The sequence below is a fragment of the Macaca thibetana genome, chromosome 6 (genome assembly GCF_024542745.1).
Source record: "Macaca thibetana thibetana isolate TM-01 chromosome 6, ASM2454274v1, whole genome shotgun sequence".
Taxonomy (NCBI): Eukaryota; Metazoa; Chordata; class Mammalia; order Primates; family Cercopithecidae; genus Macaca; species Macaca thibetana.
This window is the reverse complement of record NC_065583.1, coordinates 107,640,975-107,668,393: the sequence shown is the minus strand read 5'-3', so window position 1 is coordinate 107,668,393 and position 27,419 is coordinate 107,640,975. Positions and strand designations below refer to the sequence as shown.

General features: G+C 40.7%; 1 protein-coding gene and 1 non-coding gene across 6 annotated transcripts in view; one reads left to right on the top strand and one right to left on the bottom strand.

Annotated features, from left to right (window-relative positions):
* ARHGEF28 (Rho guanine nucleotide exchange factor 28) overlaps positions 1-27,419 on the top strand; it is a 313,178-nt gene that overhangs the window by 181,841 nt on the left and 103,918 nt on the right. For 3 of the 5 annotated variants that reach the window (XM_050793496.1, XM_050793501.1, XM_050793497.1), the window contains exon 10: positions 26,433-26,554. In XM_050793496.1, coding sequence (XP_050649453.1) covers positions 26,433-26,554 — 122 coding nt within the window. Of the gene's footprint in view, positions 1-1,344; positions 7,059-8,676; positions 14,753-26,432; positions 26,555-27,419 lie in introns of those variants that run through there. The other 2 variants (XM_050793498.1, XM_050793499.1) reach the window with 2 other exon arrangements.
* LOC126957751 (U7 small nuclear RNA) lies at positions 21,850-21,911 on the bottom strand. Its single transcript, XR_007726921.1, has one exon. It is a non-coding gene; the product is annotated as a U7 small nuclear RNA (small nuclear RNA).

The following is a 27,419-nucleotide window of genomic DNA, read 5'->3' as shown; positions in this document are numbered from 1 at the left end:
GGTAACAGACTAGAGTTGTAGATATCAGCAGGCACTCATGTTCAGTTAATACAGATACACATGGTTGCATACAGAAATATTTGTAGATATGTGTGTATACACAGGTTAGGATACACTTATATATTTTCTTGATCTGTCAGTTAAGAGTCCTAGATGGAACCACACCTAAGAAGCATATATAAGATGAGCCTGCCCATTTTTTTCTTTTTAAGTGAGTTTTATTTATCATATTTTATGTGAATTTTAGCTTCGGATCTATGGAATTTATAGCTTATTAATTATTAAACTCTTTGCTCATTTGATACCTCATAGTTAACTTATTTACACATGGATAACAATATAAAATCTATAGTCAGTTAAACTTTGCATTTTAAAATTGATAAAATAAGTCTGTGAACAAGTCTATGGCATGTAAGAGGTTTTGTTGGGGGTTTGGTAAAATTGGAAAGGAACATTATCAGATGCTGCTCTCCTGAAGTCCGTGGGTTCTTCCTAATAGGGGGGATTTCTTTCTCCTTAGGCTACACCAGGCACTTCCCTACCCCTGCACCCCTCCTCTGTCCAGACTTGGGGCTCTTGTTTCTCCCACCTCCAGAACCCCTCACTCACATCCACTATCTGTGCTGCCTAAGCAAGATAAATTCAAAATTCCATATGATTTATTATTCAGAACAACTGAGCAAATTCGTCCTTATTCTTTCCTTTCAAGTTATGCTCAGAAACTTCAGCATTTGAAACAAAAAGAGCTTCACCAAAGTTTCCTGTTGTTTGTCTGTTATTTTTCTTAAGATAATCATCTAGGTAGAACTTTATATCTGTAGCAATATTAACCAAGTGGTGGAAGTGTTGACAACATAATTTTTTTTTTTTTTTTCTTTTGAGACAGAGTTTCCCTCTTATTGCCCAGGCTGGAATGCAATGGTATGATCTCAGATCACTGCAACCTCCACCTCCTGGGTTCAAGAGATTCTCCTGCCTCAGCCTCCCTAGTAGCTGGGATTACAGGCACCTGCCACCACGCCCAGCTAATTTTTTTGTGTTTTTAGTAGAGATGGGGTTTCACTATTTGGCCAGGCTGGTCTCGAACTCCTGACCTCAGGCAATCCATCCACCTGACCCTTCCAAAGTTCTGGGATTGCAGGCATGAGCTACCATGCCTGGCTTGACAATATAATTCTTTAACATGTTGCTTCGATCAGGAAATCTATCATTAATATTTTATTAATATTTATCTTTATTAATAATAGATAATTATTACTATTTTCCTACCCTGAGGTGTTTTGAGTATTTTCTTATTTTCTTATTATATGTATTATATGTAGACACATATCATAATATCAGTAACTTCTTCTAGCTGGGCTTCTAGGTGGTATTCATTTTTTTCCTCTTAGAGAATAGGGGATGTAAAGACCATATCAGAACCTCTGCAGGTGCACATAAATTCTTTTGTTCAAATAAATAAGGGTAATAACGGTAGACAATAAATTAAAACATTTCGTTTTAAGCAAGATGGTATTATGGACAGTGGCATCATGTGATTCCAATTTTTGACAACAGTGGTTGTACCATGCTCCCAATTCATGTCTATCTTTTGTGATTTCAATTTTATGGGCTCTGTAAAAAATAAAAAGCACTGGGGGCGGGGGGAACTCGGGAGGAAAATCAGAATTCACACCTCATGGTGTCTGCACCTATCATTTCATTTTGAGAGGATAAAGTCCATGAATGAGTGTGACACTGCAGATGTCAACGTGCTGTTCCTACCATGCTTCTCAGAGTGACAGCGTCTTGGCACAAAGGTAGGAACCATGCTCGTAAAGATCTTCATTTTCTGTACAACATAATAGCCTCCCCATGAAAGCCACCCATTTCACCGGGTGCCTGGCATTGTTAGATCCACAGGAGGACTGTTTGTGTTGAGCTTGCTGAGAGATGACATCGTGGCTTCTAAGGGATTTTGAGGAAGGCTTTATCTATCCCTGATTTTCACCTTATTCTAGAAGTTAAGGCTGCATATGATGAAGCATATGTTTAAGTTGTCACTGCAGTGGTTCAAGTTATCCAGGAAAGGCTTATCCTAGCCTCAGAGGCCTTGCCTCCTTTTATCTGGATTTGTTCCAGGAACAATGTCTAGTAGTAGTAAAAACTGTGGTGTCTTGGTGGCTTAACAATGGAGTAGAGAAGCAAAGCAAATCTTCCTCTTCGAGCTCCTTCCCTTCTTCTTCTTCTTCTTCCTTCTTCTCCTCCTGCTGTTTCTGTCTTGGTATGATTTTCTTGGAACTTCCTTGCACATTGCCATGTCTCAGTTTTGAAAACCAAATGATTACTTCTGAGGGTCAAATTGAGACTATTTCAGTGGCCAGGAACCATGGCTCATGCCTGTAATCCCAGCACTTTGGCGGGCCGTGGCAGGCAGATCACTTGAGGTCATGAATTCAAGACCAGCCTGGCCATGGCACATTTTTTGTAATCCCAGCTACTTGGGAAGCTGAGGAGACAGGAGAATCGCTTGAGCCTGGATGGCGGAAGTAGCAGTGAGCCGAGATCACGTGATTGCACTCCAACCTGGGTGATAGAGCAAGACTGTGTGTGTGTGTGTGGTTTTTTTTTTTGTTTTTTTTTTTTTTTGAGACAGACTATTTCAGTGTCTATAACATAGAAGAGTAATATATGAAAGGGAAATTTTATTTACATTCAACATTTAAAGTTGTTGAAAATTTACTTATGTTAAGTTCTTCACTGTTATAATCTCATTGGATCCTCACAATAACCCTTTAAAGTACAGGTGTTATGATTCCATTCGCTATGAGACAACTAAGTCTCAGAAAATGTGAATGACTTGTTTAGGGCCACTAAGTGATGGAGCCATTATCTGAGTCCAGATATCTGTGTTTCCCAAACCCATGATTTTTCTTTTTAGCTTGTGGTGCATTAAAAATGTGACACAGTTCTTGCCCACTAAGAATTTTGGGTCCCCCTGGAAGATGAGAAAACTGTACAAATACTGTAATTCAGACCAAACTGTAAATACTTCTTTGAGATTTAATTTCATCAAGGTTGAAAGGCAGGTTAATGTCTAAATGAAGATCAAGGAAAGTTTTTTTATGTGGGTCTTTTAGAAAGCTGAAACTTCAAGGCGGCAGCATCTTCCCTAAATAATTATAACCTCATGGAAGTTCTTTTCTAGGTGAAGAATTTTCTAATTAAAGGAGGCATATTCAGGTGAAGGTATCTTCTGTGAAAGCATTCATACTCTTACATGGTAATGGTTGTATGATATATGGTGAAAGGGTGGCCTGGGGGATATGTCATTGAATTCTGCTATTGCAATCAGCCAGTAACAGTCACCTGTTGAATATGAATGAGATGTAAATAACATCTTGAATTAATTTGAATGCAATTATATTGATAAAATGGAAAAAAAAATACCCACCTCAATTACTATAGAAAACAAGGAGAATAAATGACCCACATCTTCAGAAGAAATGTGTTGGTGAGCAAGGAAGTAAGCTGGCCTAAAAATAAAAGGGGCTGTGCAAACATGGCTGGTCAGTAGAAATCATTTTATTATTTAGAAAACACTGAAAAATAGTGAAGCAAATGAGGACATTGGAAAGTCTCTTCTTTTGATATCTGAGGTATTTTCACATATATCAGTTGGGTGTCTCACATGTATTAGTTAAGTTGTTCAATACTATTTCAGAATAATTTTGACATCAAGAATCACTTGATATGTAATTGGTCAACAAGGACTGCATTTGGGAGAATTAGATCAGGATGAATCTGTCTGGAATCTCAACTAATAGAAATACTTTTTATGGAGTTTTTTCGTCTCTCTCTTTGTCTGTATTGCCCTGAAGTTCTTCTGACCTGTCACTAGTAGTCATAGGAGGAACAGCCTATTCCAGTAACTTGCTGATGTGGGGTTTATCTACCTCCTAGTTGAGTGACTCTAAAACTTCTATAGGCATAAGAATTGCTTGGGATAGGGGTGGTGCCTGTTGTAAATTATTGCAGGTTCCTGGGCCACCCTCAGAGAGACTGATTCAACACACCTGGGATGGGAATCTCATAATCTGCATTTACAATGAACAGTTTTCCCTTAGGCCCCTACCTCCATTCTGATGCCTCTGAGAAATTCTGCCCCCGATTCTGCTTTCTCTACATTTGTAGCCTTCTGAACACTTCGTCGCATTTCTGACCAACTTAATAAAACAAGTTAGGGAGCCCCTATAGATTGTATTACTTTCGTTCTGTTTGTAATTTAATAAGAAACATGTCTCCCTCTTTCCCATAGCATCAGTCAACTGTAAGAAGTAAAGTGTTCCTGTACCTTTAGTTAAGGGGATAGTGTAGTAGAGGTTTAACATGGGCTGTGTAGCTAGGAGCTACAAAACCCACTCCCACCAATTCAGGATGAGGACTTTAGTATTTCTAACCACCTCGGAAATGTTGCATTTCAAAGGATTCTTTAATGGTAACAAGTAGAGCTGAAGAAAAGTAATAACATCTCCTGATCCAACAGTATTTTGGTTTGGTGATTGTCCACACTAGTGAAGGTCCCCTTTCCTTGGTCTACAGACAACTTAGAAGCAGCCAAAGGGCCATAGACTTATGCACACTCTCATCATTGCCTGCAGCCTCAGAACAATGGATTTTCTCTACCCAGAAGTACTATTCTTTTGACAACTGTTGTGCTAAACAAAACACAAATATATATTCTAAATACTTTATAATAGTTCTTGTAGATGTTTTTGTCAAAATATGTGTTTTTAATCAGTTGTCATGTACAGGTTCTTCATCCACAGGGTAAAGGTCATTTATATGGGAGACTGACTATTGTAAATCATTAATTCCTTCAGCAACTGCCTATAGCATCCTGGGCACCATTTTGTGCTCTAAAATTGAGAGTGAATGTAAATACTCTTCCACAAGATTTGGTATATTTTCTAATTAAAGATCCATATGGACTAAAACTCTTTTACTGGATATAAGGGCTGAAAGTTACATATTCTTATAATTATACCCAGCTGGTTGAGAATAATATGTACTTATTCATCAAATTAAAAGCCAGAGGCTTGGCACGGTGGCTCTGCCTGTAATCTCAGCACTTTGGGAGGCCAAGGTGGGTGGATCACCTGAGGTCAGGAGTTCGAGACCAGCCTGGCTGACATAGCAATAACACATCTCTACTAAAAATACAAAAAGTAGCCGGGTGTGGTGGCGCATGCCTGTAGATGCGACTATTCAGGAGGCTGAGGCAGGAGAATTGCTTGAACCCAGGAGGCAGAGGTTGAAGTGAGCCAAGATCCTGCCACTGCATTCCAGCCTGGGTGACAGAGTGAGCCTGTCTCAAAAAAAAAAAAAAAAAAAAAAAAAAAAAAAAAAAAAAAAAGCCACAAAATAGAAAATGTATCAATATTTCTTTCCACTTAGTTGCAATGTTTGTAACTATAGTTGTATTTTGTTTTAGTTGTATGTTTATGTGACAAACTATATAAAAACACAGCAGTGATTTATGTAATTCTGATTTTGATTTAAATTTGAAATTAAGTAGTCTCTCCCCTTTCTCCTCTTCTCCCTGTAGCCCGCACTCAACCCCTATCCAATCAGACAGGATTAGCTTCCATGGAGCAGGCTATGCAGCTATTTTCTTGCACAGCGTGGCACAGTAGTACTGACAATTTAGGAAATAATTGAAGCAAAGAAATGAATGTTAATTAAGACACATACTGTCAGCTTCTAAATCTGCAGACTTAATGGATCCTCATATTATTTCCAATGTCCTTTAGTTTATTTGGACATCAGGTGACCTCACAAAACAAAACAAACATTTCTTGCTATCGTTTCTACTAAAAGAAATGCTTAAAAGAGACTCCCTGATAACATTTGGGATATCTTTTTTTTTTCCACTGCAGATCTTGGCTGTTGTGCTCGAGCTTATTTGGGGCATGCATATCTATGTGCCTATAGGAAGCGGAGAAGTGAGCCTGAGCAGTGCCACGATTTATGGGGAGGCAGTAATGAGCTTCTCCTGAATGCTAATTACTGGAGAATTGTTCAGGGAGACTGCAAGAACTGTTGGTTTGTGGTAAATTAGTCACCAACTCTATTGAGATGGACTGAAAGTTTAGATCAGAGCTATAAAGGCACCAAAATCCTGATGATTGACGGCCAAACTTGGTGACAGGACCAATATGGAAATACCCCAATTGTGCTAAACAGTGGCAGATAACTTTGTATGAATCTAATGAAACGAGTACAATCTATATAAAAGTTAAAACTTCCAACCACATTAGGATTAAAAGGGTGGTGAGACTGGATTCTTAAATGAATGATCAGAGCTGTTTTGGTTCTTAGATCCGAAAAGCTGCCCAAGCTGCCAATGGTATGAAAGAACAGTCTGCTCTGGAAAGAGCTCTTCCTGGAGTCTGCTACCCTTCATTTGCCTGGGGATCAAGCTTTCTGGCTGTCCACACACATAAACCTCAACCTTTATCTAACACAGCACTGGGTGGCTCTTCCGAGAAGCGATACTCTCACTCAAAACAAGCCTGCATTCGGGGGCTTTTCTTCAATCACAGGCAGCTCTCTTTTAATTCCCAGTTACCGTCCTCCTTCATTTCCATTTCCAGCAACGAGAAGAGGGGAGTTAATGATTCATTTGCTCCCAATGACCTTTTGAATAAGTGGACTGCAGTGTTTGAGCCACTCTTAGCTCCCCGCCTTCTCCCTCCTTTACTTCCCTAGTTTGGCTTTAATATTTACAGCCTCCTTGTCGGTCTACACGCCTGAATGCCCGAAGGAAGCAAAACATTTATTGCCTTTCCCTCCCTGGTGTGCAGGAGCTATTTCATCCAGTCTCATTCCTTCCCTTTACATCACACGGGGAGGCTTGCCTCCTGACTGGGGACGCCCCGAGTTCTTCCCGAGTCTCTACTGTTTCATCTGTTGATTTCACCAAAACAAAAAGATGGATTCTGACTCCGACTCACCTTTTAACTACTCGTGGCCTTCCTTTCCCAAAATGAAGATTCGAAGAAGGACGCCCAAACAAGGTAGATTGCAGTATCTTTTCTTTCTTTCATGGGCAAAACGAGACATTCTATTCTTACCTTTCTTTTCCTTGTTTCTTTGCCAGACTGTTTTTCCAATGTAGCGCGTGTTTATACGTGCCTTTATAAAACTCTCGCTGTACCGATACATACAGGTTTCTGAGGCAAACCTACTAATTCTTATGTTCCTTTCACTTCGAATCTACCTACCTTGGTGTTATTATGTATGTGCAATTCTCTTTTTAAAAAAAAGAAAGAAGGGAGTTTAGTATAAGTGAAATGTTTTGGATTCACTTAAATCAGAATTACCTTGGAGTTACCTTGACAATAAAGAGTCCTGTTGATTTAAACATGTTCAGTCTTTGTGGGATTTGCAGAGAATACGCATGTGTTTCATACCCAGTTTCTGCATCTTTTGTTTTAGTTTTCAAGTGTATAGTAATTAAAAAAATTTTTTTGTAATTAAGAAAATTTTTCTATTTTATACTATTTTATTGATTTTATAGATGTTATAAGGAAAGGATTTGAAAAAAATACTTTCAACACAAAAGCCTGTATATCTTCAGAGAATATAGTCACATATTAAATAGTTTACCAAAAATAATTATCAAGTAAGTAAAATCCTTTACTGCTGAAGGAAGAAGAGCCATTTATCTGAGCATGATTGATAATATAATGGGTTTGCATTGCTTATTCTCTCTTACTTAAAGCTCATTCTTGTTGTAGTGTGGGCCATGGAAACAAGGGGCAAGCTGGTGTTAGGGTGCAGAAGCGGTACCCTGAGAAGCTGTTGTCCCATCCTCGGCTGGGCTTAGCTGGCGGTGATTGTTGCCTTCTGAGGTTTAAAAAAATAAGATAGTGTGTAATCCTTCCCCTTTCTTGTCTTGTTCAGGGACGCGTGTGGTTATGTTTTTAATTCAAGGAGAAAAGGAACATTTTCATAAACTTACAAGCAGGAAAGGTGTTTCTAAGCGGGTTGCCTCTGCAGCACTGTCCTTCGGGAGCATACCTGTCCTAGGGAGCAGGATGGCTTACCCTGTCACCCTGTGCTTCTCCCAGAGGAGGATGGACACGAGCAGTTGGCAGCATACCAGCCTAGCTTCGAGCATCTTCTTTCTTCCTTCTGAAATAAAATAGAAGTGTTTATTTGGCTTGTTTGCTCTTTAGCTTAGACCAAGGCCAACCCCAGGAATAAGATGTGCTTACCATCTAGGGCTAGTAGAAAGACTCAGCCTGAACACATTTTTCATGTTGCTCAGCTGCCATCCTTCAAATTCTATCATTGAAGACTTGAATAGCTTATATTCAATATACTATTTTAAGACATTAAAATTAATGTTTTAAAAATTTATTTTTTTATCTAAGAAAATTGATTTTTCTATTTTATTGATTTTATAGATGTTATAAGGAACAGATTGAAAAAAATTTCAACACAAAAGACTGTATATCTTTGGTGGATACAGTCGTATATTAAAAGGCCATGATATATGTAACTTACTATTAAATGATTCAGGGGGTGAATCATATGTGTGTGTGTGTGTGTGTGTGTGTGTGTGTGTGTGTGTGTGTGTGTGTGTATATATATATATATATAAAAAACAGTACAAGCATGTGCTTATAAAACAAGCTTGTACACAAATAGAAAATGGAGTAAAATGTTAACAATATGTAAATCTGGGTAAATAGTATATATTGCTATTTTTTTTGTGCTGCTGTTACTCTTTCAGCTTAAAAAAAATTAGTGGATATCCTTTAGCTTTTCTGTAAGTTCGAAATTATTCCCAAATAGTAAATAAAAAACCATGTAAATTGTTTTTGAGAGAGGAGATACACAAAGTTATTATTACTTTGGAGTGAATATTATTAGTTCTGGTACATTGAAAGCTTCTAGAGGGTAGGTACCGTTCTGTAGAGTCTACCAAATCTCTGTGTCAATTCTAACCCAGTTAAATTTGGGGTGTAATCTGCTTTATTTAGTTTTGTATTTTTGTGGCCCAACGTTGTTGGGACCTGGGTGGCCTAACACTAGAGGGACATGGGATTAATGATGAGGAGGCCAGTGGAGAGCTTTGAGAGTCTGTTGGAGTTGTAGGGAATGCATTCATCATGCTCTCCTTTTAAATCCAAAGTTGAAGCATGGCTAGTATGAGCTGCAACAGAAAGTCATAGCATAGCTATGTATAAATTAAACATGATTCAAGTGAAAGCAGGTACCTGGGATATGGAAATGATTAACTATTTGCCACTGATAAAAGATGAGTGAAAATTAGGTTGGTAGCAGAGAGGTGGGGATTGTTAGACCATGTTCCACACTTATGTTCTTTATGAAATCATGGTGATTTAGTTATGAAGAGTGGGTTTGGTCATGCTGTAATGCTAGCTGGACGGAGTCCCAGAATCACATATCCTTAGAGCCTAAAGGGCCTTAGAGACAATCTGGTCCAATTCCCTCATTTGACAGATGAGGGCAACAGTGATGTAAGGGGGCATTATTCATATGTTCAACAAACATCTGGGGTGGGGGTGGCAGGCACTGTTCTTGAGGGTATGGTGAAGTAATGACCCTGAAAGATGCTGTCTCTGCTTACACGGATCTTAATGTGGGGACCCATCTCCCAGGACTCAGACATGCCCCCTCCATATAGTGGAAGAAATACCAAGGGACTTGGTTTTTTAGCCTGATGGCCATTTGGGAACTGTGGTCTCTTGTTGCTTAAAGGATATCATAAGAATTTTTGTCAGTCTTCAGAACTGAGGTGGCTTGAATTTCTTAATCATTCTTCCCTTCCTTCTAATCACCACCAACATCATTCTCAGATGTAGGTTCAAGTCACCCGAGAAATCATGAAGGTGGCTTTGAGGGCTTGGAATTACTGGCTTATTGGCAAACCTCTCTTGAATTTGATCAGAAATAGTGTCTGATGTTCTCTCTTGTTCTTTCCTTGTCCTGACCTCCATTGTCAAGTATTTCCTTTGTTTAATATCTCCTCCTGTCCTAGTTTTCACTATTTTTTTGATAGAAACCCAGACACATATATATTACTGGCTTGTGGAGGGAGCGATGTGAAAATTTAGAGCAAGGATTGGTAACAAGAGGAAAATAACATTAGCAGAAACTCACTAATACCATATTTCAATTAAAAAGTATATCTAGTACTTTCTTATCCTCACCCCTTCAGAGGGAAGATAAGAGGATGTGACTTGGAAGCAGGGCCTTTGGAAAAGACCCATGTCCAGCACGGAGCACGATGAAAGCAGTTAAAACCAGGCTGCCCAAAATGTACTCCTAGGGTTCCCAAAAGTTGGCTTGTTCCTTTCATAGGTAGCGCCAGGAAAGGCTGTACTAGCAGCCCAGCAGTTAATGATTGGAGTGGGCCAGAATCCATTACTGTTCCACTTGAAGGGCTCCAGGAATGCCTGATTTTCTGTTTTTTTTTTTTTTTTTTTTAAGTAGGAGATTCAGTCAACAAATTTATTGCTTATTAATCAAGGGTTGAAAAATATAGGAATTAGGCTTTACCCAAGGTTCTCATAATTGTCATTCAGTCTTTAAAATGCATACTTTAGTATAAATCATTAGGCCCCAGGAAATGTTGAAATCATTCTTTTATGCCTTTTATCCACTTGTGCAACTTCTCTTGTTCTCTCCTTCCCCAGTTTATATCATATGCTACCTCTCCAATGACACATAGTGTGAACATTTTTTTTCTCTCTTTTTTCTTTTTGCTGGTGCAAAACCAGGCTACAGTTGCCAAAGAGGGCGATGCATACCAGAAAGCTTGACAACCTTGGAGAGCTTAGATAGCACTGTATTTTCTCTAATAATAATAAAAATAACTAATATTTATATGGTACCCTATTAATCATAACTACTCTTTACTAAGCTATCGTATATGCTTTATATCTATGATATATGAGTCCCAAAATAACTCTGTAATACAGATATTGCCTCTGTTTCATAGGTGAAGAAACTGAGGCTGAGTTTTACAGTTATTCCCAAAGTCATACCACGACACATAGGGAACAGTAACCAAGGTAGAATCAAGAAGGAGAAGAAGTGAAAAATGACATATGAATAATGTGTTTTTTGCACATGTTGTCTTGTAAAAGACCTGTATATTAGATGTGTTTGTCATCTTCATTTATTAGTTGGGGACTCCAAGGCTCAGAGAGGAGAAATGAGTTGCCACAAATTAGAGCTAATAAATAGCAGAGCCAGGCCAAGAACCGGGACACTCAAAAGGCTTTGTTCTTCCTGGTATGTTTCACCACCTCTTAGTAGAGGTAAGGGATGGTAAACTTCAATAGGTAGCTACCTTGGGTTCAAAAGGTGCCATCGTGCCTCCCCATCTTAGCTCCTCCCTCTCCTTTGTGTATCTTTACTAGGAGGAGAATTGACAGGGGGAGACTCTGGAGGAGCAAGATGGTAGGGTTGTTTCTGCATCTTGATACCTTCCTCCTATACACAGATACAGTACTTAAATACATCATTGGATTGGGATTGGGAACAGATGCACAGATGCCTGGAGCACAGGATGGTTGGCTTAGGAGAGGAAGAGACAGGATGAATTGGGAAAAAAAAGGGGCTGGGAGTGCTTTCCACTGTGGCCTGGAAGGTTTACAGGTTTATCCCAGACAAAAAGATACAGTTAGAGAGATTTAGCATGCTTGGAATGGAGACCTAAGACCCTGAGACCATTGTTTTGGCCTATTTCATGAGCTCATTTCATGTTTAGAGGGCAGGCACCTAATCTGAAAAAATAATCCTTGACACAGTAAGTAGGTGGAGGTATGATGGCATTTTAGAAATGTTAATGATTTTTAAAGGTGAGATACTTTTTTCTCATGGACTTATTTGTCTTTTTTTCTTTCCCTTCCTCCATTTTGTCAAGTTTCATCAGATGTACACATGCATGTGGATGATACATCAGATGTACACATGCGTGTGTGTATTCAGTCTAAAAACTCCCCAAATGATAGCTGAATACCACAGGATGAGTAAGTCACTAGAGAAATCCTTATTAAGGAAGAGAAACATTTTCCTAAAGGTGACATAACCTGCTAAGATTTCTTTGGCTCTCAATGAAGAGAGTGTTTAACCTCATACAGAGCCGTTTCAATTCCAGACTCTGCCTAGAGGTCTACCATTGTCAGCGGAGTAGAGGAGACCCGTTGCAAACCCTTCGCCAAACAACATAGCTGAATACCCTCAAAGCTCCCTTTAGTTAAACAAATACTTTGCCAAATTTTTGAAAGTAAATTTTTGTTTATTTTTGGCTGCTCAAATTCTTGGACAAGGTATCATTCTCCGTTAATCTCTGCAGGTGGAAGGGAGACAGTATTATCATTAACTGTATTCTTGTTCAGGGGACTCCTCTCCATCACTCCTGGTTTTAGGGAAGGACAAATGATTATTTATTCAGATACATTAATTAAGTAAGGTAGAAAGTGATTAAGTCCCATAGGAGAGATCAGGAAAAATTACCGTCAAAGTTCAAGGCAAAGAGACCAGTTCAAGTTGGGGGTATCATGAAAAGAATGTCATTTCAATAGCCTGTAAGGCTGTGGTGAGCTTGGTGGGGTTTTAATGGCAGGATGTTCCTTCTAAGCAAAGGACAGAGTCAGATATACATAGAATGTATCAAAGTGATAGAAAATAGCCTAGCCTTGTGGCCTGTTGATTCATGGCGATACAGAAATGTAGAGAGGTGCCAAATGTTGTGCTGGCCTGGATGGTTAGTTTTGCGTGCTTAGTATGTTTCTTCCCTTTGCTCTTTAGGAAGTGGCCCCTCCGTTACTCTGGCCATACGTCCAAATGTTGCTACCGACTTCTCACGTAACTTTGCCTTGCTGAGTGCAGCGGGATGGGCATCCCACCCAGACTAGGCCAATCACAGCACTCCTCCTGCCTGGTTCACAATGATTGGCCTGGGTTGGGCACATGATTTAATCATAGCCAATCAGAATCCTTCCCTGGGATTATTCAAACTGGAGGTTGGTGGGCAATGTGTTCTTTTTTGGGTGGCAATGCTGGATAGATTGGAGTGAAAACCTTTAGCTGGAAGAAACCAGCCTGTAGTAGGAGGAAATACTGCAAACATGAGAAGTAGATGAGTGAGAGGGTCCTACCTGGGTTCCAGGCCCTTGTTGCTGCCCAGGTTCCTACCTCTCAAGACTTGGATGCTTAATTCTTTTAGGTTTGTGAGCCACCCTCACATGCCTTCCATAAATCTCCTCCCTCACTCTTTTATGTTTGTTTTAGCAAATACAAGTGAATATTTATCCCACTTTTAACTATTAATCTCCAATTTGCTGTTTAAGATGCAGCTTGAGTGTCCTTTTTTCCAAGAGGCATTCTCTGAATTCCCTTGGAGTTCAGCATTGTAACTCCAGTGCCACTCTGCCTTGTGTATATGTTTAGGAAAGGCCGTCTCATTACTGTATTACAGCTGTTATTAAACCTCTATATCCTAAGACACTGAATTCTTTGAAGGCAGCGAGCCTGTTATCACATCTCTGGCAGCACTTGGATCCCAGAAAGTAGGCAGTAAATATTGAAAGTGTCTCGTGGCACAAATTTACCCACGCTACACCCAGATAGTCTTTATCTACAATTGATGTGATCATCTTCATGGGGTCCCACTCTATAGGCAGTGGGGCAGGGGAGGGGAAAGGATATATTTTAGTCTAATATAGAAAACTTGGTCTGATACAATAATCTAAATAGTCATTTTTGGTGACTGATCAGTGTCTTTACGTAAAATATTCAGTGTCTCAAGTTTTTTCCCTCTCCTACTCTTCCTTGTCAAGCTGCTGTTGAATGTGATTTCCTGGCGACAGTGGAGGTTAATGGCGGGGGGTGGAGGTGGAGGGATGGAAAGTCCCAATCCTTCAATCTACACTGCACCTCCTGGGTCCTCCTGGGTTCTGCTGTGGCTTGACTGGTCTAGGCTCTTCCCTAAGGCATGAGTGCTTTATTACTGGGTGTTCTGGCATCTGTGATAAAGGTCAGCAGCTGGGATTGTGGTGCTAGTCAGGACCTGGTGATTCTCCTTCTGGCTTCACCCTGACTTGGCCCCACCCTGGCTCTTCCGCTACAGAAACCTTGGACTCTCTTCCCCTGGCTGCTGACCCAGATGCTTCCCCCAGAAACGTCTGCCATCTGGTCTCTTCCTTTGCACCGTGGTGGGCCTCACGACAGGCCACAAGCGCTCAATTCAGGCCACTTCCTGTTCTTCTCCGAGGCCTTCGGGATTTATGGGATCCCATTCTCACCATGTAGGCACCTGAGAGTGGCCCAGGAAAGCTAAGCCTGGCCCCGCTGCTTGACCTTGCTCTTCCTGCAAGTGTGCTTGGGTAACGGTTGTCCTCATGATAGTGTGGGGTAGCCTGCAAAGGGATCTACTGCAGAGCCCCAGACGGAAGCAGGAAAAACCCACCGGCCCTCAGAGTAGCCCCCAGCTTATTTCACACTGTTCCGCAGAGGCAGGGAAATCACTTGTCTCATCTGTCTGGTCTGTGACGTTCCTGACAATGGAGCGTCCTGGTTAAGAATGTTGACAACTCTCACATCCAGCTCTCATTCATCCCTACCTACCCGGTGGTGTTTCCGACTTGCGCAGGATAATGAAACAGGGTTCAGGAATTAAGTAGGGCTTCTCAACCAGAAGAAACAGAACAATTTGGAGGAACGCCAGGTAGTACTTGGCTTTCATCATTCATTCATCCATTTGTCCATTTATTCATTCATTCAAAATGTTTCCATTGAGAACACATAAAAAATAAGTGAAAAAACATACATTTCCATGGAGAATTCTCTATTTTGCTAGCATAGTTTTTTGTCTATAGAACTCAATTACTTTTGAGGATATTTAGGGGGCCTGAAACACATGTGGCTGTAGGGATGGGCACTGGAGAATGGAGCTCCTCATGAATTATAAAGAAACAAAATATTTTTGTGTGCCAGTGTCTTTCCATAAGATTATAGGGGATTTAACTTATTTGTAGAGTTCTTTGTGATGATGACATATGGGGCATCTTCCTCATTAGTTTGTATTTTTAGAGTCACTTGAAGTGGTCTTATCAGAGTCCGCCACTTCATTTGAGGTCTTTCGGTTTTATCATGGTGTTTTTATATATCAGGTTTTCCTCCCCTCAGTTTGCCAGTTTTTCCTTGATGTGGACTAATTTGCTTTAGGCCTTAGAGAACTGCATCAGAAGGAAGGGGCTTGCTGATTAAATCTAATCATGCCAAAGTCCACACACCACACATGACTGAATATCTGCTTGATTGTGTGAGGGAAGCAAGGAAAGAAAAAGTTATTTATACATTCAAGAGTCCTTTTTCCAAACATAAACATAGGGACTCTTGAAGGCTACTTTGTGCTACTACAATGAGGAGTGAGGACTTGGAAAGATTGGTTTTTGTTTTCAGAGGCCTGCATTTCACCCTGCTTCTCCTGACTTCCTTCTACGTCTCTCCTCTATTACAAGGGAAAAGGCTTATTTTCTTCTTCAATAATTTTGATTAGTTCTTTCAAAACAGCAGAATAGGACTTTTTTTTAAGGATCTCGTTTTAGAGACCCTAAGTGTACCTGTTATTTAGGAGGGAGTTTAAACTGTGCTTTTCCAGGGGGCAGGGAGGAGCTGGAGAAACAGCTCTCACTCCCAGCACCTCTGGAATCCACTGGCTTTGTCCCTAGCTGTTACTGTGGCTAACAGGACTGCCCTGAGAGGCCTGACCTCCTTCCAGGGACCACTTTTCTTGTTAAAGGATCACCAGGAAGGTGAGGTAAGTTCTGAGGGTGAATTGGGTATTTGGATTGAGACTCTAGTTTGGTGAACGGAGGTTCCCTAGGTTCTCTCAGATACTCTTGCTATGTATTAAAATCTACAGAGTTACTTTAGCTTACATGTGACCCACAGGAAATTCCTGGGCTGAGGATAATTTTGGAATTTGGATGGATCCTCTCTGTAACCTTAGATCCAGCTCAGAAGAGTATGGCCAAGACTAATATCAGGAAAAATCCTGAGAGAACCTTAGAAGAGGAATGGGCGAGGAGATGAATGCTAGTTTGCCTCTGGAAATGTCCTGACCACCCCAATTTTTAGAGACTGGGTCTCACCCAGGCTGGAGTGCAGTGACAAGAACATAGCTCACTGCAGCTTCTAACTGCTGGGTTCAAGTGATCCTCCTGCCTCAGCCTCCTGAGTGGCTTGCATGTACAGACATGCACCACCACATCCAGCTAATTTGTTTCATTTTTTTATAGAAACAAGGTCTCGCTGTATTGTCCAGGCTGGTCTCGAACTCCTGGGCTCAAGCATTCCTCCCACCTTGGCCTCCCAAAGTGCTGGGATTATAGGCATGAGCCACTGCACCCAGCTCATAAATGTTCACTTTGATTGCGAGGGTAGGTTTTTTCTTTCTTCTGGGTCACACTAAGACCATAGGTGAAAAGGACTTTCTATAAACCTCAGAACTTGGTGAAGGTCCCTTTGAATGAGGGAATTTGGGAGATTGTATACTGCAGCGGGTGGGCTTTGCTCTCTGTCAGGACTGTTTGCGTTCTGGTTCAACCACTTAATATAATAACCCGGGCAGGTTAATCACTTTCCCTGGGCCTTAGCTTTCTTGTCTACAAAACAAATATGTTAATGACTCATGCAATTATGGAGAGTAAGTTTGGCAGATGGTTAAAAAACAATTCTGTATATGCTTGGGTAAAACGTTTCCAGTTAATACATTTATACATATATTATCTGATATGGTCGACTTACTGATAACCTACCATTTTGCATAAAATCACACAGCTTTTCTTTACATAAGAGGCACATTTTAAAAATATGACTTTTCCAGACTCTTACTTTAGATATAAAGATGGTTATTGTTAAAAATCTAGAAATTACAGATAGTAAAGAGTTGAAAATAAAAACTGCTTGTATTCTATCACCTAGAAATAGCAGTTGACACCTTAGTTTATCTTTTAGGTCTTTGAGTCTTGAGTATCTTGAGTGTTGTGCTCTTAAACAAAATGAGATAATGTATCTACTGTTCTATGAATGTTTTCTCAGCAAGACTCAGCAAACTGCCAGGGGTGAATAGGACAGCGCCGGGAAGCGGGTGAACATACCTAGGTACAAGTCACACTGTAACACATTAATGAAACTTCTTAATGGAAAAATACCAGACATTTTTCAAATACCATTTTCTTTGGTTCAAAATAGGATACTTGGTAACCCTAATTATTACATAAAGGACTTTGAACTACATAGCAGAGTGTCTGCAGAGAGCCACCATTGATTAGCTGTGTGCCCTTGGGAAGTTACTTAAATAGCACTGCAGTTTCCTCATCTGTCAAATGGAATTGTTTTGGGGATGAAATGTGTTAATAAATATTAATCATACAGTGCCTGGTTCAGAGTAAGCACCATAGTTATGTTAGCTACAATAGTAGTAGTGTCTGATACAATTACCCAGTGTGTAGCAGGTGTTCCAGAGATGCTGACTCTTATAGTAGTTCATATTTTATGTCTATTTCCTCCTTTTTAATGTTTCTCTTCCTGATATCTTCTTCCCAGTACCTTTACTTTGCATATCTGCCTGATTATCCCATTATTTTGTTAGCAAAGAGGTAGCCTATCTGATATTTTAAATAAAGGGATTAAACAGTAATACTCTTGGGCTACTGCTACCAGAAGGCATAAGAGGTGCATGGTATTGTGGTGTTTTAGACAATCTGTAGCTGAGACCCTAGTTGGGAGGTTGCTTATCCTACCAGGAAGAGCAAAAGAAAACTCTCATCATCAGAGTGTGATAGATGACATAGGACAAAATACAGAGATAATAGGAAGAGCTCAGAGAAGAAGGAAAGCCTCCTGGTTGGGTCAGGGGACCTCCTGGGGAATAGACAATACTCACTGGGCTCTGAAGACTTTTTTTTTTTTTGTTGTTTTTTTTTTTGAGACGGAGTCTCAGTCTGTCGCCCAGGGGTTGGAGTGCAGTGGCACGATCTTGGCTCACTGCAACCTCTGCCTCCCAGGTTCAAGCGATTCTCCTGCCTCAGCTGCCCGAGTAGCTGGGATTACAGGCATGCGCCACCATGCCTGGCTAATTTTTGTATTTTTAGTAGAGACGGGGTTTTGCCATGTTGTCCAGGGTGGTCTCGAACTCCTGTACTCAGGTGATCTGCCTACCTTGGCCTCCCAAAGTGCTGGGATTACAGGTGTGAGCCACAGTGCCCGGCCTGAAGATGTTTTTTTAAGAGTCGCTGATAGAGGCTGAGGGTTCCGTTCTGGGCCCAGCAGGTTGCACAGTACCTGGTGATCAGTAGACACTCAGTAAGTATGGGAAAAAAGAATGAATGAATGAATAGGTGAATAAGTGAATGAAAGTAGACAGTGACACTCCCATCACAACATGTAGCAAGGAGAGCCTATCACAAGAAAACCTCAGAATCTGAGAAAACATTACCAGACCTGAAGAGAATTTTCTGTTCTTGATGAGAAATGATTTATCTCTTCAGTGAATATTCATTATCCACTGCCTGCCTATATGGTTGTATGTACTGGGGAGATGGTGAACAAAACTGTCTTTGAAGTTGCTGTTCTCATGGAGCTTATGTTTTAGTGGAAGGAAACATATGACATACAACGAGCAAATAAATCTCTAATATGCTAGGTGATGGTAAGGGGCATGAGTGAAAATAAAGCAAGGCTTGGCGGTTGCCATTTCATATAAGATGATCAGGGAGAGTCTCTTTGGTAAGATGACACTGGGGCAGAGATGAGAAGAAAGGGAGAAAGCAAGGCATCTGCATATCCAGGGGCAGAGCCATGCTGGAAGGTGGAGCAGCAAGTGCAAATGGTCTGAGGCAAAAACAGCAAGGAGGCTTGTGGGGCTGGAGTAGAGTAGTGGGCAGGGCTTCAGAGAGGCTGGGAGAGAGTGGAGGAGGGGCAGGCAACGGGAGGCACTCTAGGTCATCCTTCTGGCCTTCACTCAGAATGAGATGGGAAGCCGTTGGAGAATTTTGCAGAGGCATGACATGACTCGATTTCCTTTGTCTGTCCTGTGGAGAAAAGGCTATGGAGGGCCAAGAGTGGGAGCAGAGAGACTACTGATGTAACAGTTTAGGAAGAAGACAGTGGTGGCTTGCCTGGTGTTGCAGTGGAGGTGATGAGAAAGGTCAGATTCTGAATCCAGTTGTGAAAGGAAACAGTCAAGGGTGACTCCAAGGAAAGACAGAGTTGCCATTTTTTGGGAGAAGTTGGGTGTGGGGGTGGGAATCAAGAATTCAGCTTTGCACCTGTTGTGCTCGGCATGACTGCTGGACAACTAGGAGGAGTATTGAGGGGATAGTTGTGACTCAGGGGAGTGCTCTGGACATCTGGACTGGAGTTGAAAATGTGAGAGTCATCATCATATGATGGTGTGTGATGCCACGCTGTCAGATAACCAAGGGAAGGGTGGAGAGAGTGGAGTTTGAGGACTGACCCTAAAGTAGTACAACCTGCCAACATCCAGAAGGTGAGGAGGAACCTGCCATGGGGCCTGAGAAGAAAAGGCCAGCAAGGTGGGAGGACCTGGAGAGCCTGGTGTCCTGGAGGATAAGGACAGGAAGTGATCAACTGTATTAAATACTACTGTAAGTCACAGAAGGACTGAGAACTGACTATAGGGTCTGTCATTTGAAGGTCTTTGGTGACCATAATGGGCACTGTTTCAGGAGAGTGTTGGGAATTGAACTCTAAAGTAAGTCTCCCCCAGTTTATGGTGGTTATTCTCAGTGAATGTTTCTGCTGTTCATAAAGGTCTAGAGTTAAAGTAAAATACAATGAATAAATGAAACCAATCTACTCAGCCACAGTTAAGAGATATCTGGACTGAGAGGCCCTCACCTGACTTTTGCACTCTGGCATCCAGAGTGGGCCAAATCAGGTCGGCAGCAGGTTTGCGGAAAACTGCCTTAGCTGGGTTTGTTTATGTCTGGGCGTGGGTCATTTACATAAGCAGTCAAGTAGGCCACATTTTGCTTTAGCTACGAGGCTCTTAGCTTCTTAAGGGAGAGGTGGATTTTGTTGGAAATCAGGTTTGAAGAGACCCTAGGCTGGGCCGTGCCATTAACTGTTTCCTGCTAGATTGGAAGTAGTTGTAAATGTCAGAGTGAAGGGAGGCATCTGCAGCTGCCTCTTCCTCTCCCCCTTACTAGTTCCAATTCCTCTTCTTTCTATGAGTGGAATCTATTTACTTTCTATTGTCACCCGTGTCACCTGATTAGAGGATTCAGTATAGCAAGGACAGGCTTATGAAAATTTTGACTTCACAGACCCCTTATGGAGTCACCTAGATCACATTACAAAGCAGTGAGAATAGGAGAGTGGAAAGCTGGGGATCCCCTTGGAGTTGCTGTTTATCCTCCAGGCACTTTGCAGTGAGAAACTGGCCCAAGTCCACTTCATCATGTTAGGACATCTTAGTTTCTGAAATCCTGCCTTTGTTCTTGAGAAATGCTGTCTCTGATTGTCTGACTTTATCCTGCAGTTATAATCCCTCCCATTTCATGAGAGCTCATCCTTCAGTCCTTGGAGGTAAATCCTGTGGGCAGTTTGACAGCTTTTCTTTCTCTTCACAATTTATGTTTTTCAGTTAACCATGTCCAGGATAGATTTTTCAAAATTTCTTAACACCAACTAAGTCTGAAATAAAAGTTACAACATTTTAAATGCTCTTCGTGAAGCAAATGGAATGTTTTGTGCATGCCAGTGGCCTTGGGTTGTTTTTGAATGTGTAACGTTATAGCAGAGGTTGAAATTATTTTTAAAAAGAATCAGAACTAAACTTATGCCACCTCATTTACTTTTTAAATATTTAGGAAGCATAACTAATAAAGCATTTATAGGGTGCTTACTATGTCAGAGTCTGCTCTAATCACTGAAAATATTAACTCATTTAATTTTCACAATAATTCTATGAGATGGATATATTATTGCCTTATTTTACAGATCAGGAAATGGAAGCACAGAGAGCTTAGGTAACTTGCCCCAGGTCACACAGCTAATAGATAATGGAGTAGAGACTTGAACCCAGGCAGTCCAGGGCTCATGCTTTTAACCACTGCAACACACTAGTGCTTTTCACTAATTTAAAATCTGCAGCCATTTAAAAATGGGAGTTGAGCCGGGCGCGGTGGCTCAAGCCTGTAATCCCAGCACTTTGGGAGGCCGAGACGGGCAGATCACGAGGTCAGGAGATCGAGACCATCCTGGCGAACACGGTGAAACCCCGTCTCTACTAAAAAAATACAAAAAACTAGCCGGGCGAGGTGGCGGGCGCCTGTAGTCCCAGCTACACAGGAGGCTGAGGCAGGAGAATGGCGTAAACCCGGGAGGCGGAGCTTGCAGTGAGCTGATATCCGGCCACTGCGCTCCAGCCCCGGCGACAGAGCGAGACTCTGTCTCAAAAAAAAAAAAAAAAAAAAAATGGGAGTTGAGCTTTGGCTACTTTTGTATTGTCTTTGAAATATATGCTTACTAAATATTAAAAATTAATGTTATCAACAAAATTATAAAGTTAATTTTTAGCTAAGAAAAACTTCCTATAAAACAGCATTAATTTAAAACAAGTAGCTGGTTCTTACTGCAAATTATTTCTACATGCTCATTGAAAAAGTCCATTTTTGGGGATCAATAACTTTTTCACTTAATTTGTTACTGGAGTAGTTACATATGGAAGTGATAAAATCATATTTCTTGAAAATATTGAAAAGATACCTTTAAGAAAAAGAAACTATTTTTGGGGACTTTCTGGCCTAACCCAAAAAGCGTGCTAGACAAATTTGAAAAGAGCTGTAACACTTAAAAAAAAATGAAACTATTATAGCTTTTACTTTGAATAGGCTGACACATGGTGGAGCAATTAGCCATTTTAATATAAGTAGCTGATGCTTACTTGAAAGTGTTCTTTAAGGCTTATTTTCCTTTCATGATCAGTCTTCTGCTGGTTTTAAGCCCGTTATTTGCAGTGTTTAGTGTTGAAGTTAAAGGATTGGTGGTCCTGTTAGTCTGCGTCATTTTCTGGTTTGTGAGTCTGTGTTCTCTTCTAGATCCTATTGTCTTGAGACATCTTTTGACAGGTAGAGGCTATGTATGCCTCAGAAAAATACTCAAAAGGATGTTTATGCTAGTGTTATTAATGATTGCAGCAAGTGACTAAATTTACATGTCAGGTTCTAGGTGGCAGAAGTAGAGAGGAGATTATGCTGGATTATACTCTTGCACACCCATGTCCTTCACAAGACTTACTGTCTCAGTGGAGCCATTACTCGAGTGACAGGATGATGACATGGGCTAAGCCACCTTCTCTTTCTTTTTCTTTCTTTCTTTCTCTTTCTTTCTTTCTTTCTTTCTTTCTTTCTTTCTTTCTTTCTTTCTTTCTTTCTTTCTTTCTTTCTTTCTTTCTTTCTTTCTTTCTTTCTTTTCTTTCTTTCTTTCTCTTTCTTTCTTTCTCTCCTTCCTTCCTTCCCTTCTTTCCTTCCCTCCCTTTCCTTCCTTCCTTCCTTCCCTCTCTCTCTCTTTCTCTTTCTCTCTCTCTTTCTCTCCTTCCTTCCTTTCCTTCCGTTCTTTTTCTCCTTTGAGAACAGGGTCTTACTTATTCTGTCATCCAGGCTGGAGTGTAGTGGCGCTATCACAGCTCACTGCAGCCTCCGCCTCCCAGGCTCAAGCAATCCTCTCATTTCAGCTTCCCAAGTAGCTGGGACTACAGGTGTGTGCCACCACACCCACCTGATTTTTGTATTGTTAGTGGAGACAGGGTTTAGTCATGTTGCCCAGGCTGGTCTTGAACTCCTGGGCTCAAGTGATTCACCTGCCTCAGTCTCACAAAGTGCTGGGAATTATAGGTGTGTGAACCACCGCACCCGGTGTAGGCCACTTTTTGAAAGTGTAGGGTGAATTCCTCTAGGAATAGTCATGCAGATATTTTCTTTTGATAATTCTGTTGATTGAAGGAGAAAGTCTCAGTGTGGTACTCTTGCATCTTTAACATTTCTTGAATCCTTCAGAATCTCCCTTTACAACAAAGAGAGAGCAGGCCTCTCAGACTTTCAGTTTTGATAGGCAAATATTTAGTCAGACTCTAATTTCATTGTTTTGTTTGCATTATTTCAGTACATTTAATTCCCTTCTACTTTTTTTTTTTCTTTTTTTTTTTTTTTGAGATGGAATCTCACTCTTTCACCAAGGCTGGAGTGCAGTGGTGCCATTTCGGCTCTCTGCAACCTCCATCTCTGGGTTCAAGCCATTCTCCTGATCTGCCTGCCTCAGCCTCCCAAAGTGCTGGGATTATAGGCGTGAGCCACCATACCCGGTCCTCCCTTCTGCTTTTGACAGGAATAATACTGGCTTTCTATGTACAGTGGGGATAAGATTTTTCTTAATATTAAAGGTATTTCTTAAATTAATTTCATTTAAAGAAAAAAGGTGAGTCCATTTAAAGATGAGTACAAAAGAATATAGGTGAATATATCCAGGAAATAGTATAGGTGATATATAAATATGGCAAATTTGTGAGTTTGGTAGAAGAATGATAAAAGCTTGGGAAGTGTTCTGATATCTCAGATGGCTGATTTTGTAGAGACCCACAATCTCTTCTTTGAAATTCTTGGGACCAGATTTGTTTTGGAATTCAGAATTTTCAGATCTTTTTGGCCTGGTGTTCATACTGGTATGATATGACTCCCACAGGAGAAACGGGGGAATGCTATCATCAAGTCTATTAATATTTCTGCAGCAAAATGTGTCATCATTGACACCAAGTAGAGCAAATAAAGAATATATATGGTCCAATGTGGGCTCAGGTCAGATTGTACTACACAATATGTTTTTGAACCAAACTTATGGGGAAAATTCTGATTTTTAGAGCTTTCTGGATTTCAGAATTGCAGTTAAGACAATGTGGACTGGCCGGGCGCAGTGGCTCACACCTGTAATGCCAGCACTTTGGGAGGCCGAGGCGGGTGGATCATAAGGTCAGGAGATCAAAACCATCCTTGCTAACATGGTGAAACCCCGTCTCTACTAAAAAATACAAAAAATTAGCCGGGTGTGGTGGCAGGCGCCTATAGTCCAAGCTACTCAGGAGGCTGAGGCAGGAGAATGGCGTGAACCCAGGAGGTGGAGATTGCAGTGAGCCAAGATCACGCCACTGCACTGCATTCCAGCCTGGGCAACAGAGTCAGACTCCTTCTCAAAAAAAAAAAAAAAAAAAAAAGACATTGCTATAAAGAATACATTGTGTATGTAAGAAGAAAATATGACCGAGCGTGGTGGCTCATGCCTGCAATCCCAGCACTTTGGGAGGCTGAGGTGGGTGGATCATGAGATCAGGAGGTCACGACCATCCTGGCCAACATGGTGAAACCCCGTCTCTACTAAAAAAACAAAAATTAGCTGGGTATGGTGGTGCGTGCCTGTAATACAGGCTACTTGGGAGGCTGAAGCAGGAGAATTGCTTGAACCAGGGAGTTGGAGGTTCAGTGAGCCTAGATGGTGCCACTGCACTCCAGCCTGGTGACAGAGCGAAACTCCATCTCAAAAAAAAAAAAAAAAGAAACTGTTTTTCTTTAACATTGTATGTTTCCTTCAGAAGCTTAATGAATCTCACGCTTCAGTGTTCTGTGTGGAGAAGAGATAGATTTAGAAGCAAAATCTGAAGCCAGGGCCATTTGACTTATTAAACTACAATTCATACAACTTTGGAACTTTTGTGATGTCCTCATTACTTTCCAAGAAAGAATGGATATTTTTTTGCTCATGGTACATCAGCCCAACAGTTATTAATCTTTTTTTATTTCCTGATTTGCTCCCATGGGCTTACGAGGTTTTATGTTATGACATAGATAAGACAGGCAGTGGGACAGGTGACATTTCTAATGGAATAACAGCAGTACTATCACTATGTACCCATTCAAGAAAACTTACTGGGATGTAAGTGAGGATGACATTTACTATAGGTATAACATTGACTCTGCCCTCTGAAAGTCATTTACACATACTGAAAATCTGTTATTACCATAACACACTATGATTAGTATTAATAACCTTGCGCTTCACACTGAATATGGTTAAAAATTGCTATCTGTAATAATTATAATAGTAATTCTGACAAATAACATTTGTTGAGCACTTTGTGCCAGGCATGTGTCAAGTTTTTACATGTCTGAACGCACTTAATCCTCATAACCACACTATGAGGAATGCATAATAGTAATCTGCTTTTATGGATGAGGAAACTTTGTGAAGATATCTGGAGGGGGAATAAACTAGCCAAGGTCACAAGAAACAAGGCATTCTAGCTCGAATGTGTTTTATTGCCTTTGACTCTTCATTCTCTACAAACACAGTAACAGCTTAACTCTCTGGGACTCAATTTTTAGGCAACCTCATCTATTTGGAACAAAGCTGAGACATGAAAGCAAGCATAAACATTTCTGTAACCAAAATAGAAGGCAAATTCTCCACGTGTGAGATTCTGCATGTTAGCAAGCAGTACTGAGCCAGAACTGCTAGGCTGTGTACTCTCTTGGGTTCTTTAGTAGAGGGTCGTTGAATCTGAGCACATCAGTGGAAACTGAGGATCACAGTACAGTCACTAATACTTCTAAGTTATTAATAAAAGAAAATTAAGTTTAGTTATCAATAAAGGGAAATGTAGTTTAGTTTTTGTTTGTTTTGAGATGGAGTTTCGCTCTTGTTGCCTAGGCTGGAGTGCAATGGTGCAGTCTCAGCTCACCACAACCTCCGCCTCCCAGGTTCCAGTGCTTCTCCTGCATCAGCCTCCTGAGTAGCTGGGATTACAGGCATGCGCCACCACACCCAGCTAATTTTGCATTTTTAGGAGAGATGGGGTTTCCCCATGTTGGTCAGACTGGTCTCAAACTCCCAACCTCAGGTGATCTGCCCGTCTAGGCTTCCCAAAGTGCTGGGATTACAGGCATGAGACACTGTGCCCAGCCTGAAATTTAGTTGCTAATAAAGGGAAATGAAGTTTAGTTTTAAAATATAGTAGAAATTGAAAGCAAAGATTTAATTGATTTTTACAAAGATTTAATTGATTTTTCCCCCTCTAATGATGGGGAAAATAACGCTTGAGGTGGGCAAATATTTATCTATCTAGAACTTTTCATCCTATATGAAAATTCTAGATAGCTGAGGTTTGGATATACATGAAAAATTACTTGCACGTAGATCTTAAAATCTAGCAAAAAGCCACCTTAAAAAAATGCACTTGACTTTTTTTCTTATGGTCTAAGAAGGTAAAGCTTGACTGTAAAATAAACCCCTTCTCCTTTGTTTGCCCTGTTTTCATTTTTGTACTCTAGATCGCTCCTTCGATGTCCTAAAAAAATCCAAGCCACCCTCTACTTTGCTTGCTGCAGGCCGGCTTTCGGACATGCTGAACGGAGGTGATGAAGTCTATGCTAACTGTATGGTGATCGATCAGGTAAGGCCCAACTGACATTACAGGAGGGTTTCTACCTCTCTCCAAAACCTGGATTTGTAAGAAATAGATTCAATGTTGTTGTGTTCCTTTGACGGTTTTAGCCTAAGAGCAGAAAAGAGGCTGCTGTTGCGGAGTCTCATTGTATGAGCATTTAAGCATTTAACTTAGGTGCTTACTTCAGAACACAATACACCTTACTCAACTGAGAGGCACTGTCAGGGAGGGGTCTTGAGATACTGCCAAATGGGAAGAGTGTGAGAACTCTTCTTCGGGGCCCAAGTAGGAAATGACAACTGTGCAACCAATGTCTCCTCTATAGCTTTTCAAAAAACAGTATGTATATGACTTGATTATGCAATATTTGTATTCAAATCCAGCAAATGGAATGAGCAGGTGCTTGGTCCCAGCACCATAGGAAACTGTCACATAAATTACTTGGTTAATCGTTACAACACATCTGTTAACATGTAGTAAGACTGTAGAGCTTTCATATCAATACAGAATGGTATCATACTAATACAGGATGGTATCATACTAATACAGAATGGTATCATATTATAAGAAAGCTGGAATCCTTTTGAACTTTCCACTCATTTCCTGATAGAGACTTTTGAGCTAAATCTCATAGAAGCAGATGGTTTGAATGTGCTGGCATCTTCTTGTCTTTTGTTCTTTTCTCTGGCTCAGTGATCTTCAAATTTTAGTATTTATAAAAATTAAAATATATACCTGAATATTTCTACACACTAATATATGGAGGATTTAAGGGTTTTTCAAGGGTAGTTTTGACAACACAATTTCTGCCTTATAAACTGACTTTAAAACCTAATCCCCATATAAGATGCACCCTGTCTACTCACTGAGC